The sequence below is a fragment of the Ananas comosus genome, linkage group 7, assembly GCF_001540865.1.
Source record: "Ananas comosus cultivar F153 linkage group 7, ASM154086v1, whole genome shotgun sequence".
In the NCBI taxonomy this organism is placed as follows: Eukaryota; Viridiplantae; Streptophyta; class Magnoliopsida; order Poales; family Bromeliaceae; genus Ananas; species Ananas comosus.
Genome location: NC_033627.1, coordinates 2,939,320 through 2,957,805, shown reverse-complemented (window position 1 = coordinate 2,957,805; position 18,486 = coordinate 2,939,320). Strand labels below are relative to the sequence as shown.

General features: G+C 37.0%; 3 protein-coding genes across 10 annotated transcripts; all 3 read right to left on the bottom strand.

Annotated features, from left to right (window-relative positions):
* Nucleotides 3-2,394, bottom strand: LOC109712952 (probable ribose-5-phosphate isomerase 3, chloroplastic). Its single transcript, XM_020236792.1, has 2 exons — nt 1,876-2,394; nt 3-580 (listed from the first exon to the last, which is right to left on the bottom strand). The coding sequence occupies exons 1-2, from the start codon at nt 2,305-2,307 to the stop codon at nt 122-124; spliced, it is 891 nt and encodes a 296-aa protein (XP_020092381.1). The 5' UTR covers nt 2,308-2,394; the 3' UTR covers nt 3-121.
* LOC109712949 (serine/threonine-protein kinase Nek2-like) lies at nt 2,479-9,719 on the bottom strand. Of its 7 annotated transcripts, XM_020236785.1 has the most exons (16): nt 9,520-9,719; nt 9,060-9,126; nt 8,357-8,465; nt 8,181-8,247; nt 7,497-7,562; nt 7,153-7,199; nt 7,004-7,049; nt 6,777-6,860; nt 6,280-6,322; nt 6,129-6,178; nt 5,972-6,053; nt 5,837-5,886; nt 4,389-4,462; nt 4,238-4,289; nt 3,689-4,120; nt 2,479-3,336 (listed from the first exon to the last, which is right to left on the bottom strand). In XM_020236785.1, exons 3-16 carry the CDS (start codon nt 8,440-8,442, stop codon nt 2,722-2,724), a joined length of 1,794 nt encoding a protein of 597 aa, XP_020092374.1. In that variant the 5' UTR covers nt 8,443-8,465; nt 9,060-9,126; nt 9,520-9,719; the 3' UTR covers nt 2,479-2,721. The 7 variants fall into 7 exon arrangements, with proteins under 7 accessions (XP_020092374.1, XP_020092373.1, XP_020092372.1 ...); XM_020236784.1 differs by lacking the exon at nt 9,060-9,126 and having other exon boundaries at nt 9,299-9,719; XM_020236783.1 differs by lacking the exon at nt 9,060-9,126.
* LOC109712269 (stress-induced-phosphoprotein 1) lies at nt 10,496-14,517 on the bottom strand. 2 transcript variants are annotated; one of them, XR_002216803.1, is made up of 9 exons: nt 14,240-14,517; nt 13,493-13,586; nt 13,303-13,353; nt 12,926-13,099; nt 12,539-12,718; nt 12,169-12,288; nt 11,783-11,916; nt 11,266-11,431; nt 10,496-10,805 (listed from the first exon to the last, which is right to left on the bottom strand). XR_002216803.1 is itself a non-coding variant. In XM_020235734.1 (8 exons), the coding sequence occupies exons 1-8, from the start codon at nt 14,374-14,376 to the stop codon at nt 11,353-11,355; spliced, it is 969 nt and encodes a 322-aa protein (XP_020091323.1). In that variant the 5' UTR covers nt 14,377-14,517; the 3' UTR covers nt 10,982-11,352. The 2 variants fall into 2 exon arrangements, 1 of the variants encoding a protein (XP_020091323.1); XM_020235734.1 differs by lacking the exon at nt 10,496-10,805 and having other exon boundaries at nt 10,982-11,431.

The following is an 18,486-nucleotide window of genomic DNA, read 5'->3' as shown; positions in this document are numbered from 1 at the left end:
GGTGGTCACTTTAAACATGGTAGTCCCCTTGTTTATTATTTCGAATGCAATAATACAACCCTCTGTTGGGGGACAAACTGAAAAACTAAATGAAAACACACCTTATTTTACGCAACATCAATCATGCAGCCTCCACATTAATTAACCTTGACTTCACACTCACCCCATCCTTCCTTGCAATAATTACTGTACTCGCCATATCCAAAAACAACCCATGCTCTACAACCCCTTCAAACGCCGAGATCTCCTTTCCAGCGCCTAGTGCATCCTTAATTGGAGTCTTGAAGTACAAATCTACAATATAGTTTGAATTATCCGTGATATAAGGTTTCCCATCGCCGTCCAGCCTAAGCTTTGCTTCACACCCTTCTTCTTTGAACAATTCTTGCAATCTTCTTAGGTTATACTTCCAACAGAACTGCACGACTTCCACCGGCATTGCGAGTCCGCTTCCGCCTAAGCCGGTTACGAGCTTTGTTTCATCGACAACCACGATGAATTTGTCTGAAGCAGCCTCAACCATCTTTTCCCGAAGAAGAGCCCCTCCGCGCCCTTTAACTAGGTTAATATTTGGATCCACCTGTTTTAAATCCCATATTGAAGCTCAAATGCAAGCAAATAGACTCGTCGTACATACAGTAGCAGGACGCAACAAAAGAGAACAGCGACATATTATTGACTTCCAAATATTTTGTCATATGTCCCCGAAGAAATGTTCTTTCATACAATCCACAAGAATCATCTAGTATCTAAATTCTAAAGCAAATTCTTGCATATTTGACATTGTAATGGAGTCATCTACAAATTGGTAGGAAGGAAAAAAAAACATGGCTAAGACAGTGCATAAAATGCAGTCAAAACTTGAAACTAGTTGTTCGTAAACTAGCGAATCACAAAACCTACCAGAAGAAAAATAGTAAGATATAAGAAATTATCCATCTGCCTGCTTGTGGTACATTCACCAAGCAACGCTAGATTAACACCCCCTCAGGAGGGGGGGGATGGGGAAGTCGAGAAAGTTCACCAGCCGTTTAGATTCCAATTGGAAATCTCTACAGGGAAAAACCAGCTGATAAACATTTTATTTTTGGTCAAATTATTTAATAAGGCCATTATGACCCAAAATTAGCAGCAGCAAGAGTTTATTGAGGGGATATTACTGCAAACTTCGTCAGGGCTTCTTAGACCAACTCTACTTAAACAACATTACAGCAGAAACTTCGATTGGGCAAAACAAGCCCTACAGGGATGTTCCATGTTCGCTAAGAAATCTACAGATGTGCCGCAACAAGATCATGTTCGTCAAGAATTTATCTCTCTCATCAACATAGATATATGCTCTTTCCCTTGTAAAGAAGATCGGCCGCATTTTCTGATTTTACCATGATTTATAACATATTCATCTAACTCTCGAAATAAGAACTCCACTCCGAAAGTATTGAGAACTTAACATCAGATCTTTCTCTCTTCACCTGTATAAAAGGGAGCTTCTTGCTACCAATCATAGAGAAGCTGAAAATGTATAAAACTAAACTAAGGTTTGACCTTTTATTCATTTGATTCGAGCCATTGAAGAGCATTTCTGATTCAGAATTTGGGTGCACCGTTTATCTGGAAAAGAATGATTCGAGTATGTCATGGCTAATTTCCCTTAAAACAATTGAAGTGCTCGAAAGGTCTAGACTCTAAAATCAAACCTTTCGAAGGTTGGGTAGTTGGACCAAAACAGGCTATAGTATATGTGTAAGTTCCTTGCATTTTTACCTATAGAGCAATAGCAAAGTGTTTGAAGTATAAGCAATCATTAATGATCTCAAACTCCATTCAATCTAGGGGTAGAGGGAGAGTTAGAGACAGAGAGAGAGTCTCTATGACCTCATCGGCGCCATCGATGGCGAGATTGATGTGGGGGTGGTCGTCGAGGGTGGAGAGGGGGATGCCGAGCGACTGGGCCAGCTCGAAGGTGCGCTTGGAGGTGGGGACGCCGACGATGTCGGAGAGCTTACCGGAGGCGAGGAGGGCACCGATCTCGGCGACGACGAAGGCGGCGGTGGAGCCGGTGCCGAGGCCGAGGACCATGCCGCTGCTCACGTACTCCACGGCCTTCTCCGCGGCGAGCTTCTTGAGGTCGTCCTGCGTGAGAGCGGAGGGCACGGATTGCGCAAGGATCCGAGGGGCCGCGGCGGCGCAGGCGCGGCGGGGGCGGAGCGGCGGAGGGAGGGAGAGGGCGAGGCGGCGGAGGGAGGTGGAGTAGGAGGAGGAGGAGGAGGGGGAGGGGGGCAGGAGGAGGAGGGATAAGGTGGCCATGGGGATTAGGGTTTGGTGGTGGAGACGAGGTAGAACGAGAGGAGAGGAGGAGGAGGAAGGGGTTTTGGATCGGGGAGAGAGTGTTGGGGGACTCGGGAGTCGGGATTGAGTGATGAGTGTGGGAGTAGGCCGTCGATTTGGGGACTTGGGGTTGACCGTTGGAGATTATATGTTGGCTTGATGAGAATTTGCTCATGCTTGGTTGGTATTTCGTAAGCACTGTTTCAATTTTTTTTTTCTTTTTTTTTTTTATCCCATATCTAGACAACAAATCAATTATTAGCGAACCTTTCTACAGAAAGTTCACATCACAAACCTGATGAAACAGGGCAAAAATTCTCACCGCCACTATAATACGTCCAACTAATTTTTGGTTTCTGAACATCATCAAATTGGCTAAAAAAGATATGCTTGTCAAAGTCTCGTCTCTTTGAAGCTCTTCGTCAGCCAAATAGCCGTCTCCCTTGGAGAAACTTTTTCAGGGCCAAACGGCTTCAGCAATATCCCCAACTCCTCGAATCTCTCCTGCTGCAATAAGTTGGCACTCACCTCCAGTAGCCCTTCCAGAGCGTCTGCGCGCTGCTGGTACGATGAGGTGTCGAACCTCTGCTGCTCCCGCCGCCTTGGCTCCGATGACTCCAAGATTGAATCGTCTGCTGCAGCTGTCTGTTCGTGATCAGAGGAACTGCCACTTGTGTTCACCGCCCCTCCAGTGCGGGAGAAGATCTGAACCATGCACTTGTCCTTTGTGACTGAACGGTCAGCAGCGCACCTTGGCATCACAGAAGAGAATCTGCGAGACGGCACAGGCTTCGGAAAAGAGATGAAGGGGTCTTCAGAGGATGCTAATGGGAATTCGGCTATTTTATCTATTCGAGGAGCATTTAGGGAAACATCGGTGGAATCATCTTCGTGGAGGATCCCAAGATTGTGTTGCTTGTGACGAGTTTGAAGTGCTGGGAGAGGCAGAGATGCTCGTCGAGTCGGACGAACTGTTCTACCTGCAGGTGCTCTTGACAGGTGGGACAGCTGGAAGTGAAATGCACAGGAATGCAGAACAAATGAGTCTCATCCTATTTGTAGCAAAGTTAATTGAGAGTAGATATTAGCACATTATCTCCAGGTAATATCAATAGTCAGAAACACGAACGATTTCTACAGGATAGTATAAAGAATCAGATCCTTGACGGGAGATATGTAAAAAAGAATAATTTGTTTAGAAAGATAAAATCTTTAGATATCAACATTAAGTAGACCAACATAACCCATATGGACTAAAAAAAAAGAAAAAACATAAAACTAGCAGCATCGATGCTACAAGTTGGCAACTATTCATGAGCACTAGTCGAAACAATGATATCATAATGGTGTGCGGTCGTACCTCTTGACGAATTGTTCTGGTATGAACTGTTCTTGAGGGCTCCAGTCGCCTCCTAGGAGTAGTGAAGGCCTTGGTTGGAGTATTTTGAGGCGTTTTAGCAAAAGTTGCAGGCTTCTCATTGATTGCCTTACTTTCAATAGACATTTCTCTGATTATTTGGTTTGTAGAACAAGAACGATCTCTTAAAGTTAGAGTCGACCTCCGCAAATCTCTCTCACTAGAAGGTCTGGTAAGTTTGACAATTTTCTCACTCCCAAAAGAATCCCTTTTATCCTTGCCTGCATAATCATCTTCATCATCGGGAAATCTAATCTTCTTTACAGTATTTCTAGCAGGGGATTCGATAGGAATCATATTGCGAATAGGACTAGACTTCAAATGGACTTGAAGGACATAAGGCTGAAGATGTGGATACTTGAGCAGTTCCGCAGCCTAGTTAAGGGGAAAAATATGTACATAAACATTAACTAACTTATAAAGATGCAAGCTGATATGCACGCAAAAGAAAAGGCCAAAAATGAGAAATAAATTGCATTGATGAGTACATACACTTGGCCTATGTTCGGGGCTTTTACGCAGCATGCTCTTAATGAGTCCCCTACTGCATGAAAGAACTAAGAGTTGTAATAAAGGTTGATGTGAAAGAATGAATCGAAAAGGAGCTAACAAAGCATGGAAATGTACAAGGGAAAAAGCGTACAATGCACCAGAAAAGGTAGTTGGTAGAGGAGCCACGATAGACTTGTTAATCTTGTTTATCAGAGTTTGCATGTCCTAGAGAGGGAAATATACAATGATCAATTTTCCATCTTAGGTAACAAGAGAGTGAAAAAAAGAATTAGCATTAAAAATATCCCAACTAGGTACTTTACACAGCATTTATGTACAACACAGCAGATTAGTTGACACAAATTAAGATATCCACAAACATAAATTTTCCAATACAAATAGAATAACCTGCCACATCTATATTGTTATAAAAAGCAACAAGATAGACAAGGGCAATTTCAAACATGCCACTCAAAACTTTAAAAATATCACAAATGCCCCTTTGAGGTTGTCAATACCCGCATTGCCCCTAAATCCATAAATAGTATCATAAAAACCCTCTCCACGGACATCCGTTAAAAAACGTCTAGTTAACACAGGTTAGCAAAAAATTTTACTTGAATTAAAACAAAAAATGACTAATTTGCCCCTTTTTAGCCTAGTAATAGATAATATTTTGGCTACCGTGAAAGACTCGTGAAATTATTTTGCACCCACTTGCTAATCAGATCTCAATGCCCACGTTCCTAAACCCTAAACCCTAATACCCTAAGAAACGCTAAACCCTAAAAACCTAAAATCCTAAAAACCTAAAAACTCTAAAATCCTAAAACTCAAAAAAACCCCTAAACCCTAAAAACCCTAAAATCCTAAAACCCTAAAACCCTAAGCCCTACAATCCTAAACACTAAACCCTAAAATGCTCCATGGGCAAAACGGGCAAACAGTCAAATTTTAAACGGAGTTAATTAATAAGGATAATTTGGATAGTTTGATGAAACTAAAAGAGTATTTTTAATATTGACAATTTTTAAGGGTATCTATGAAATTAAGGGTAGATGGAAGGGTACTAAGGAAATTAACCCAAAAATATGTTACTATAAAAAGCACTTTATCAATTGATTATACGTATCTACACTTTCAAAGGCAAAAACTTGTCCTTTTTGAGGATAACATTTATACATGAGTTTACAAACTTGTCCTTTTTGAGGATAACATTTATTCATGAGTTTACACTTTTGCACTTTGGGGTGCAGTTTATGAACCTATATTTAGACACCCTCAGTACCTTGGGTCATCAGACAATTTAGGAAGTCATAATACAAACATAGTTTCAAACTTTCAACATATTTTAAACGTGCCATTGTGGTTATCCCCCAGCCAAAAATAGAGATTCCTGAAACGAAATCACTAACCCACCAAAATTAGAACGATGAACCTGCCAATACTCAATCAGCGCAACTCGATTTCCACAAACCTCAAAACTTAGTGAAATATGATATCTAGAATCGATCCACTATATCTGGTAGCAAAATGTAAGGAATGGCAAAAGTGGAAACCAGTTAAATATTGAAAAAGATAAGGGCTGGTTCAACTCACAAAAGCTTTAAATGCTGGCTTGAGAGCAGTCATTTCATATAGGCAGCATCCTAGATAAATGAAGCAATTAAGGACAGAAATCCAAAACTTCAAGATAATTTAAGATACTCTCTCATATACTAAGATATACTATACCGAGAGACCAGATATCAGACTTAGAACCATAAGGTACATCAGCTAGAATTTCGGGGCACATGTAGCTAGGAGTTCCCACAACCTGCATTGTGAATTAATCAGTGCGAAAGCAATGGATGAATCTCTAAAAGACTTGCTAGACTGGTTGAGAACTTACCGAGGAAGCCAAATCGACTGATGTCAATATTTTAGCCAGGCCAAAATCACCTGTACATTTTTCATAAATCTAAAATGTTTAATGTCTATGATCAGTGAAGGCATTCAAGATTGCGAGCTATGGTTCACCATGCAAAGAGAAGGTGACTTACCAAGCCGTATGTTTTGATCTTTTGTCAGAAATATATTGGAGCACTGAGACAAATATCGTAAGGCTTCAGCAAACAGTACTTTAAAGCTTTATACATGAAATTGGGTACACTGCTCCAGTGGTCCCCCAACTAGTTGAGGTTTCAGCATGGCCCAACCTTTTCAACAGTCACAGTTTGGTCCCTAACCTCTGCATTTTTTTCACAATCTTATTCTTTTGGTTAAATTCCTTAATTAACTTGAATGAATATGCCCATGTAATCACCGTGTAAGAAATCCAAAAGTCAATTACATGGCAATTAGATAACTACTATCCGGATATTTCTTCCAATTAGCTGTAGAAATTTAACAAATTGCAAATGTTCGGGGTTCAATTGTAACAATTTAAAGATTAGGAACCAAACTAAAACAATTCTAAATGTTGAGGACGCTTGGTGCAATTTACTTTCATGAAGAAAAACTTGATAATACCCCAACTAGTGGCAAAACTATCACCAACCTTCACATCACGATGAAGAATGTGATTTGCATGCAAATAATCAAGTGCCATGAGGAGCTGTACAAGCCATTTACAGAGCATCTGCTGACAGATAAATGAAAAAACAAAAGAAAACTCTCAATTCAGAATAAATAACAAATTTAGATGCTAAATGCGTGGCCACGGAAATTCAATTTAGATGCTAAATGCTTGACCAAGAAAAAACAATGTAATAATGTTAAAGCAACCTCTTCAGGGAAATGAGTTCCATTGGCCTTTTTTATTGCTTCAGCCCTGTACAAACAAAGGAGAGGTTGTAAATCTGAACATAAGACTCCAATCATCAGAAAAGGACCTATAGGTACGAAAGTGAATTTCACCTCAGAAAGATACATACATGTCTCCTCCCTCACAATATCCTATTATAATGCACACATAGCAACCCTGTAATCAAGACAAGACAGTAGAAAGATTTATATACCTTTCTTTGAAATAAATGAAGAAAAACGGAGATTGCAAAAAAAAAAAAAAGGACTTTAAGAACATTATTCTTTTTACTAAAAAGTCTTAGTGATGCGCAGGCACATTTTGAGCATTGAATTGAAACAAGTAAAACACACATACTTGGAATTGATTAGGTTCATATCATTATGTAAAGTTACTGTGAATTTTGAATTGCAAAGCTGTCGAGTTGCAAAGAAATCTATAAACAAAGCCAATGATTGAAGGTCTATGTGCAACCTTCTCCACCCACGAATCTTTGTACTCCACGATAAATGGGTTTCTCACTTTAGAAATGAGCTCCATCTGCACAAGAAAAAAATTATCTTTCAGACATGGAATGGATAATAAGAATATCTGATTAACACTTTTGGTTCATAAAGTCGCTGTACCATCTAAAGTATCCTAAAATATTCATTTTATATATAGCAGAATAATAATTACAGAACAAGCAGTTCCAATCACTACAGCTCTTCTAATGAAAAATTATGTTAAAAGAAAAACAGTTGCTAGGCCAGTAGACTGCATAAGCATCAAAATGACAAAGCATAAACATCTGACCGGCAACCTGCATCAGCCTACAAAGTCAAAAAAGTCCAAACAGGATTGCATCTAATATATACAAGTAGCTAGTAACCTTAGACCAAGTATAATAATATGGCAATAAGATGTCAAAATAATTTATTATATTATATACCTATGTAAAAACTGAATTTCATTCATGCCCCTCGAAAGTGCAATTCCTCATAAAAATACCCTTATCTTAAGTTGGGGGTCATATGATCATACGGCAAAGTTGTATGGTCAAGGATAGATATATCTAAGAACATAAGTTTTGAGAACATTAGTCTGCGAATAGATAATTTAGAGAGGTATATATGTAAATATGTCCGCAAAGAAAATTAATTCAGACGAGATTCTTACTTCTTGGTGAGCAGACCTGCGGCATCTGTCTGTCTGACGAGCAAGGCGGATCTTCTTCAACACATACCTGCAACAGCTTGAAATTGTTAACCGAAACACAAAAATAATAACAGGAGGAGAAAATGGGAGGAAATAATGAAACCCAAAGTAGGGTTACAAATAGTGAGCCCCAGCACCTCTTCTTCTCAGCCTTATGCCTGACTAGAAGAGCGGAACCGAATGCTCCTTTCCCTATCTGCTCCAAAACCTCATACTGATCCATCTTTCAGAATTTTCCTTTAAAACCTGCCAATATCAAGAGTCAAAAAAATTCTAGGAAAATCTGATAAAATTGTTAGTGTAATTTGTCAGAAAACTCGAATAAGAAAAAGGCCCTCCACGCCCACACTTTGCAGTGGTGAAAACTGCAAAGTGTTAAAAGATGCCTCCGAAAGTATGAAAAGCCAAATGTGTTTGATTTGAGCTACAATCCGCATTTGAACTCGGTCAGTGCACTGGATTGGACAAGATTGTGATCACAACCTCCCAAGTCCCAACTAGCAATGTAAACCCAAAAACAAGAGGTTGCTCGAAAGAAAACCTAAATTCACACAAATTGAGCATGGTAAAACAGAAAGAAGCGATCACAGCAAGCATCTCTCGATACGAGACCTCCAATTATGAACTAGAGAGGTGGCTGGCAAGAAAAAACCCAAAATATGCGTTGAAACCCCATAAACTGTGCATTTGAAGCAGAGAGAAGAAATCAACCCCGGAACCTCTCAATCTAGGCCTCTAGCTCTGATCTAGAGAGATTTCTTTTATTAAACCCCCCGAGTTCGTCTAAAATCCACACACATTGCACTCGATAGAGCATAAAGAAGAGATCAACATGAGTACCTCTCAACCCTAGTAACTCTAGTTCAAATCTAGAGAAGTTCCTTGCAAGCGCACACCAAAGTAAACACTGTACATTTAAAGCAGGCAGATGAGATCAAAAACGAGTACATCTGAATCCGATACTTCTAGATCAATTCTAGATAGGTTGCTTGCAACAGAACTCCAGAAATCCGTGCTATATCCACACACAAACGCACACCGCACATGGCGTAGCACAAATAAGAGATCAAAACGAGTACCTCTGATTCCGAGACCTCTAGTTCGAATCTACAGAGGTTTCTTGCGAGAAACACCCCAAATTACATGTTAAACCCACACACATTGCACACGGCAATCTCAATCCAAGACATCTAGTTGCGATCTAAAGAGGATTCTTGAACCAAAACCTCCGAATTCGCGTTAAATCCGCACAAATCTTGCGCGAAACGAAGCAGAGAGAGAAAGAGATCGAGACGCGAACCACTCAATCCGAGATCTCGCGGCGAGGGCTCCTAAATCCGGTATCCGCCATCGGAGAGGGTTCTTGGACGAGATGAGAACGGAGGAGGTGGAGAGGTTGTCTCCTCTGCTTCTTTCGACGCCATTTTTTATTGCGTAGAGAGAGAGAGAGAGAGAGAGAGAGAGAGAGAGAGAGTGTGTGTGTGTGTGTGTGTGTGTGTGTGTGGCGGCAAGCGGCTAAAAAGGTGGAGATGATGGGGGGTTTTCAAAGTTTAAAAAAAATTCTCAGTTGCAGGCAAAAAAAAAAAAAAAAAAAAAAAAAAATCCAAGAGGAGAGAGAAAGAGGACAGGAGAGGGACTGAGCAGCGAGTGAGGAGAAATTGTTGCTTAATGATATTTATTATTATTATTACTAAACTAAACATATTAAAATTATGAATTTTTACAAGTTAAATAATAGTATTTTTTAAAAAAAATTTATATCCATACATTTCAAAATGAGACGTACATCTTATGTCCCCATTCTAAAATTCACAAAAAGTACATCTTACTTTAGAATGTGTTGTCGGTAGGATTGCTTAATTTTTTATGATCAAATTTTAAAACTACTTAATTTTTAAATAATAAAATTTTTAAAATATATGATTCTTGTAAGATAAGACTTTTAAACAGTATAATTTATTAAACAATAAACATAATACCAAACCAGGCGTAACATCAAATATTAGGTATAATAATTAGACAAGTAATTTATTTACGCAAGTGGTTAACTGCACGTGCAGATATCGTTTGATAGGCGATCCAAGATATCAAGCAACTATGCTAGACAGTGATGGTAATTTATGGAGAAAACGAGTGGAAGATACAGATAGGAGTTCATGAAGTAGAATCTATAGAACATGAGTAAGATCAGAATAATTTCTCAGCATGTTCAGCATATTGACTGCAACAGTTCTATCACAACCTTTCTAAAATTAAGCTCTAGAGACTCTGATCCATCGAAAACAACGGTACATACAACAATTTCTCAATAATTCGGAAAGCAATGGCAAGGTGATGAGGTTAAATCAAAGCTTTTACGTTGCTTCTGCTGGAAAAAGGTTAAACAATGACACCGAATCTTAAACCTCTCTCAAAACCAATGTCTCAAAACCAATGACGCGGAATCGTAAACATCTCTTTCACATGATATTCAAAATTTGAGCCTCTCTCCATCCCATCAACCCCTCTACTGCAACAGTCATTGCATGAAGAACAAAAAATTGAGGCTCACAATGCTCCTTTGATGAACATACAAGTAGACCAACTCTGCAGTAAGAGCATTTTCAGAAACTCTGATAAGTAATACATCTCAACAACATCCTTTTTATAAGAAAACTAAAGGGACCTCACAATGCTCTTTAAAGCATTGTCTATGCCAACTCTAGTTTAGCTTACTACAGATTAAAAGAGAAAAAGAAATGGAACCTTATCAAACCAAACCATTAAAACAAATACATAATAATTATCGATTATGTTCTTAATGAAGCATGTAATCATTCTCATCAAAAAAAAAGTGGACCACCAAACCCAAAGAAATACAAATAAAACAGTTACCTCCTAACAGTACACTTCAGGCAACCAACAAAAGCTCACATTACATGCCTAGGAACGAAGGCTAAAAGATAATCGTTTTTACCATGTACAACAAAACCTCACAAAAGAAACAGTTAGAATGGCCAGCAAAACAAAATTCGTTACATTAATGTTACAAAAAAATCTCAAGTACCTTCAATAACGTAACCAAAAAAAACCCCTTGAGGTATGATCAAACGTTTAATCCACTATTGACCGTCGATTAAACGGCAATAAAGGATTATCTGGCATCAGAAGCAGGCTCTTTGAATAGACGAGGAAGCACTTCGTGGGCACTGATATCCAAAGGCTCCGGATTCCTTAAACAAGATAGTATAGTTCAAGTTTCTCATCAAAAAGCAGTAGACATCAAATGTTCCACATAAGGATTGTAAGAAATTTAAATGCCACAATACTCGTTTGTCAAGAACTATTATAAGAAACCCAAAGCTTCAACAGGTAATTATTACTTTTGAAATAGCAAACTTCTGATTTTGTCAGTAAGGACAAATTTGGAACATATTTAAGGCAACAAAAGTGCAACAATTCCATATACAAAGAAACCAAACTTAGTATCCTTAATGTTTTCATGGATTAATCATAGGGCAACACAGAATTCATGAAGAGAACTAAAAATGGCCTAGCCTTAGTATTGGTAAGAGGAGAATTACCTGCACAAGGTCCGACCTTTTTCGGTTGAACTAGGAACAAACCACAGCTTACGAATGAAAGGTGATTCAAACTGAACAAAGAAACCATCACTCTGCCCAAGCTTCCACTTTCTTGATCCCTGCCCTTTCCAAACCTGCAGAAGCAGACAAATAGTAAAATTACTCTTGAATCTTAATTTCTTATAATGATTCACTGTTATGTTGTATAAGAAGAATATAAAAAATTGCAGAAATAACTATGATAATAAAATTTTATGCAAGCATATCATATTGTTTTAAAAATTTTGGTCCTAAATCGTGACAAAAGACCAGGACACCGCAACTAATAATGGTAATACATTAAGAAACATACATAATTTAAAAAATGTGCAAGCTATAAAGCCCACCTGAGGATACGATATAATGCTTTTGGGCGCTACCAAGCAAGCAGCTTTGGAAAATGACTCCTCTGCATATTGCCTCAAATATGAGAAACAACTGCTGTGCGTGTGAGGGGACTCGAAAGCCTAGCAAAATGAAAGACGAGAAGAAAAGTCAATACCTACATACAATTTTAACAAGATCTGCAATCATAATTACAAAGAAAAGTCAACATATGAATATAATTTATTTTTGACAATATATGGAACTATAATTACAATGCTTGATTTGGAGTTTATTCATGACTCTCAAGCACATCACTATGATGATTTTAGTCACATGAAAAATACATCAATATACAATACTCAAGATGGATGATTAACAACAATATTGTACCTTATCAATATTGACTACCGGAGCATATTTATCAGTCTGAGTCTTCTGCTTATCGAGAAGAAAATTGACCCTGGCATCCACCTTAGCAGTTTCATGCCAAACTTTGACGGCCGTGTCCATGACTTCAACAATAAAAGAGAAGATACATTGAGATACTTCCGCATCTCCACATTTTGCAGACTACAAGCAATAGCATGAAATCAATGTTAGCTCGACAGAATAGCAAACTTCTTTGTAACTGCTGTGCTCACTCATTTTTCATGATTTTCCTAAAATATTGGGAACGAATCAGATTTAATATACAGTTGATTTTTGAAAAAAGTTCATCAGAGTTGTCTGTCTAAAATTGCCTAATAAACACAAAGATTGCAATAATCCTCAACTCACCAGTTCAGATTTCAAAGGTTCCAAGTATTTTGCAATGTCAATGCTCGATCTCATACTTTCTACTTCAAGAACCCGTTTCTTATCTCTGGCTAATTGAGAGAGCCTTTTTATTTTTTTGGAAACTTCCACACTCTGTGGATTGTACTGCAAAGCCAGTTGGAAAGCAGCTATAGCCTGCATAATGGACACACCAGGATATACAATAAGAGGACTGTTCTAATTAAAGGAAGAGAAGCACAATATATTGGAGCAGCTTTTGAGTTACATTGCTCCATGGGGCTTACTAGAGCAACTTATCCAGTATCAAAGACATGCACCAGTAATACGAGATCCAGTAGTGTAAAAAGAACTAATAAAAATATAATGTGAGTTCTTACATCATCATAGCGTTCCATTGCCTCCAAAATACAGCCTTTCCTGAAATAACCCTACATTGCATAAAATAAACAGCTAATTAACATAACGGCTCAAAAAGTAAAAAAAGATAAAATCAGTCAGCCTGACTTGATGTCTATTTCAAAGCATAAGCTGAAAATATGAACGCAACTTCTCATGATCTATACATACCTTCTCCCACTGGGGGTTAAGAGTAATTGTTGTCTCAGCATCAGCAAGCGCTTTATTGAGTTTAACCAAATGCAGAAATGCAGCAGCCCGATTGCTGCAAACCAATGATAGAACATTTTTAACATAAAATCCACGAGATTCTGGAAGTAATGTGTAACAAGTTTAACATAAACTGAACCCCAAATAAAGAATTGGTAGTAACACAAAAAGAAATAGATGCGCTGACGTGCCAATTTGCATTTGCATGGGTATATTGATTACCGAGGACTATTGTCACTAGGTTAAAGGACACCACATATAAGTGAAATCGTACTTAATACAGCTTTTAAGCGCGCTTTATCTGAAATGCAAATTTTGTCGAGACTCGTTTGAATTGTCTCTTTTTCTACCATCTTGAGATGCAATTTGATTATATCTCCAATTAGTTGGGAAATTCACACCACTCCTAAATATTTCAAAGATGAGCTTTCCAATTAACAAATAAAAATAAAAAAAATGCTACAGTGAGCTCAGATTCTCCTTCTCCCAGTAACCTATCAATGCTTCAGCATATTTATCACAAAAAAAAAAAAAAAAATTTTACATCCTCAAACAGTGTTATGCGTTCCGCAAGAGACATCAAATCTAGGGTTTCGAAGTACATCAAAATTATACTAAAAAATAAATATCTAACAAGAGCTCAGGTGATGATATGATTTCTATGGATCGAAACCAAAAATGTCAAAGAAATATAAAAAAAAAAAAAACCTGTAGAGGGTGGGATTGTTGGGCTCCATCTTGATCGCCTGCGTGTAGAGCGCCGCCGCTTTCAAGTAGTTCCCGGCCTTGAAGAACTCATTGCCCTGATCCTTCAGCGACGCTCCTCCACCGCCTCCTTCGGCCATGGCTCTCTCTCTCTCTCTCTCTCTCTCTCGCTCTCTCTCGCTCTCTCTTCCACCTAGGGTTAGGGTTTTGGATTCGGCCTTCGTGCTATGGAGCAGGAGCTACCACCGTTACCGCTGGAAATGAAATGAAATGAAATGGCAAAATCGCAAATAGAAATTCCGAAAAAAAAAATAAAAAATAAAAAATTATCCCATCATATTTGGACCCACGCACTGGGTAACAAAATAGCCCGAAAAGGTAGGGGCCCAAAATAACTTAACGTACACATTTGGCCCAACAAAGAGCCTCAATTGGGCCTTTATAAGGGCCAAAATTTTACTTTTTACATCACCCAAAGGCCTAATTAACCGTTTGACCCTGCTTCATCTACGGGTGAGCATCGGTTGGTTGGGTTCGATTCGATTTATTTAACTTTAATAAAATATTTTTATTTAGCTTAAATATTTTTAAAATACTAAAAATTAGATATAATCATGATAAATTTTATGTTAAAAATTATTAATCCAAGATAATAATAATTAATATCTCTAATTATTTGATTGTATTTAAAATTAAAACATATTTTTGTTTTGGTGCTATTATTTTTTCGTCCTTGGATTGAGAAATAAATGGTTAGGATGACGTGGGCCCTCAAGGGTTGAGTGAGTGGTTGGTTGAATAATATAATCTAACGGGTAAAAATAATCAAAAGGTTAAATCGGTGAAAAACTCGATAGCACCAAATTTTTGGTGCTATAAATAGTACCCCAGCCGGACTATATATATATATATATATATATATATATATATATATATATATATAGAGCTAGTCTCCTATATTATCTATAGTACCGGGGCTCCGGTACTATAGTCCCCTTTTCGATCTTAGGGTATTCAAATCAACGATCCATACCGTTAAAATTAATTTAGGGTATTTAAAGTTTTTAGAAATAAAATTTTATATTTTTTCGACATAGTTTACTCTATGATCAAATCATTTCAAAATTGTCAATTTTCAACGGCTACTATGACGAGTTTGGAGTTTAGCAATGTAGAAGAAATTTTGATAGAAAATACTTTGAACTATTTAGATTAAGATTAACATTTTTTATTTTGAATTTAAAAGTTCTATACTCAAATTTCAAAGATTATTCAATTTTCACAGTTCATTTTGACATAATTGATTTACTAAGTAAACGATGTCGAAAAAAATTAAAATTTTATTCATAAGAACTTCATATACCCTAAATCATATTTAACAGTGTGAATCGTTAATTTGAATACCGTAAAATCGAAAATAAGACTATAGTACCGGAGCTCCGGTACTATAGATAGTATAATAGTCTAATTTTATATATATATATATATATATGTATATATAGAGAGAGAGAGAGAGAGAGAGAGAGAGAGTGTGAGGCTATTATGCTATCGGAAGCACAGAGCCTTCCGTGCTTCCAGCTCGCTTTCGATGTTGCGACTTTCGAATCATCGATCGGCTCCGTTAAACTTGATCTAGAGTATTTGGAGTACCTAGAAAATAAATTTTATTATTTTTCGATATCATTTGCCTAGTGATCGAATGGGCTCAAAATCAATAAATTTCAATGGCCGTAGTGAGCCGTTTACAAGTTTAACGGTGTAGAAATATTCAAATTACGTGAAATTTTGATAGAAAATTCTTTATACTATATAAAACAAGATCAATATCTTTGATTTAAAATTTTAATATCATATTATTATATTTTGTAAGATTTTTATTTTCAGCCGTTGATTTGGAGCCCATTCGTTCGCTAGGCAAATAATATCGTAAAATCATAAAATTTATTTTCTAGATATTTCAAATACTCTAGATCAAGTTTAATGGAGCCGATCGACGATTCGAAAGNATATATATATATATATATATATAGAGTTGGACTGGGCTACTATTAGTAGCAAAATCCCATTATTGCTACCAGTTTTTTAGCCTTTGGATCAACTCTTTTCATAATTTCTAACCATTGGATTAAATACTATAACCCAGTGGGGACCACTCAACCCTAGGGGGATCACTCAACTCTAACCGACTAATATCATCATGGCCCTACAATTTTTCATCCAAGGGTTAAAAATTTGATAGCAAAAAGAGCGTTTTACTATTAATAGTATTCCAGCCTAATTCTATATATATATATATATAATCACTAAAATGTCGGTTAATTTGTTCGGTTTATTCGGTTTTTTTGGTTTTCAACTTTTAGAACTGAATTGAACCGACGGATTTCGGTAAGTTCTGTTTGATAATTCGATTTGAACCGAATAATGCTCACCCTTAGTTGTGCCTTTGAACCGAATAATGCTATTCAATTCAGTGGAATCTCAAAAGTGTGATTCGAAGTAAATTTCTAGCATAATTCTCTCTATAATAGAATCAAAATCATCAGCAAGCTTTTGCTTTTCGCCCTCAAAGTCACAATTACACTTCTCGCCAAAGTAGAAGCTCCAAACTTTTTTATTATAAAGCACTTTGTGACAAATGTTACAAATAAATGCAGCTAAACATAGAAGAAGAGATAAGGCGAAACTGCATCTTAATTAATAAAATTTATTACGCACTTATGTTCAGGTTCATTATCGATTGTGTTAGCCATTGTCGATGGAAGAACATGAAGATCTAGTTGCTAATTTTTTTTAGACATTTAAAATCAAGAGTTCACTAGATGCACTTGAGATAGATGAGTAAGAGTCAAAAAGAAAAAAAAAAAAAAAAAAGAGGTTGAACTCTGATTAGCTTTAGATTATGATTAAGCTATGAACATGGTCATCAAATCAAGTAAATGGATGATTAAGACATCTAAACATACAAGTACAATATTGTCTTCGAATTCGCGATCTACAACATTTTCTTTTCACTTTATTTTAGGTCAATATCCAATCAACTAAGCAATTAAGAAGTATTAACACATTACACCAAACAAATAAATACATATTCCTCTAACTCAATATTATAATTTGCTAATCACAAGATATGCCTCCTAAAAACACTCAACTAAATCAAATAATTGCATGAGAACAGCTAAGCTACCACATGAACCCCTGACCCATGTTTATATTAATTTAGCTCTCCAATTTTAATTTTGTTATTATTTCTCTTAAAATACCTAATTAACAAGAAAAGAATATATTATTAAGATGTCAATACTATAGGCATGCAATTGGGCATTTGAAAACAATATCTCTAAAATAGGGAACAAAGAAAAGGAGAATTAGCTAAAAGGACTATGTCAAAGTGGATATGGTGGGCAAAGAGATTTTTCATCGGAATAACGTAAAAATGAAGTAAAACTCAATAGATTTCTTAATCACATTATCATTTGAAACATCACAAAATAAAAGTAAAAAAGAGGAACGATCACACTGCCTCTTAGGTAGGAAAGAGATTGCGCAACGACTACTTCACTAAATGTAACCACCGTCGCAAAAAATCAAATTAAGAGGCGCAGTGATAGCAATAGAATATCGCGGTACGACCACTTTTTCTTTATTTTTTGTTCTCCGAGGAAGGACATAAGACGATGTAAACGCACTTGTGGCTCGTCAATAACTCCATTTGGTTGGAACAAGAATTGTCGAATCGTTGCGTACTGTGAAAGAGATGTGGTTTAATTTAGTGTTTCTAGATTGTAAGACAAGGTCAATTTAATACAATTACATAACAAGGATATTACCAAGCTCAACAACCACAACATAGTACTTACTTTCATTGCTCTTATGCTATTCATGTTCCAAATATATAAGGATATGTTGAATGAGAAAAGTATTGGGGGATTAATATATAGATCGTGTAGAAGCAATGCTCATAGCAATAGTTAATTAATTAATTGTGCATTTCTTCTTTCATTATATGTTTTAATAAAATGATTCTCCTCCCAAGTTTATGACAAAATGCTCATGAAAGAAGAGATGACAAAATTAATCACTAGTTCGAAATTGTTTGAGGGAATTTTAAAAAATCAAACTCTCAACTATGTACCTTGCAAGTGAGTGTAAGATTCGGATTCCAAATACTAGAAACCATAAAACTGACCATGACTTGATCAAGAAAACGACTAGACGGCGAGCAAACGATGGGTTCGCTTAACCTAATACGC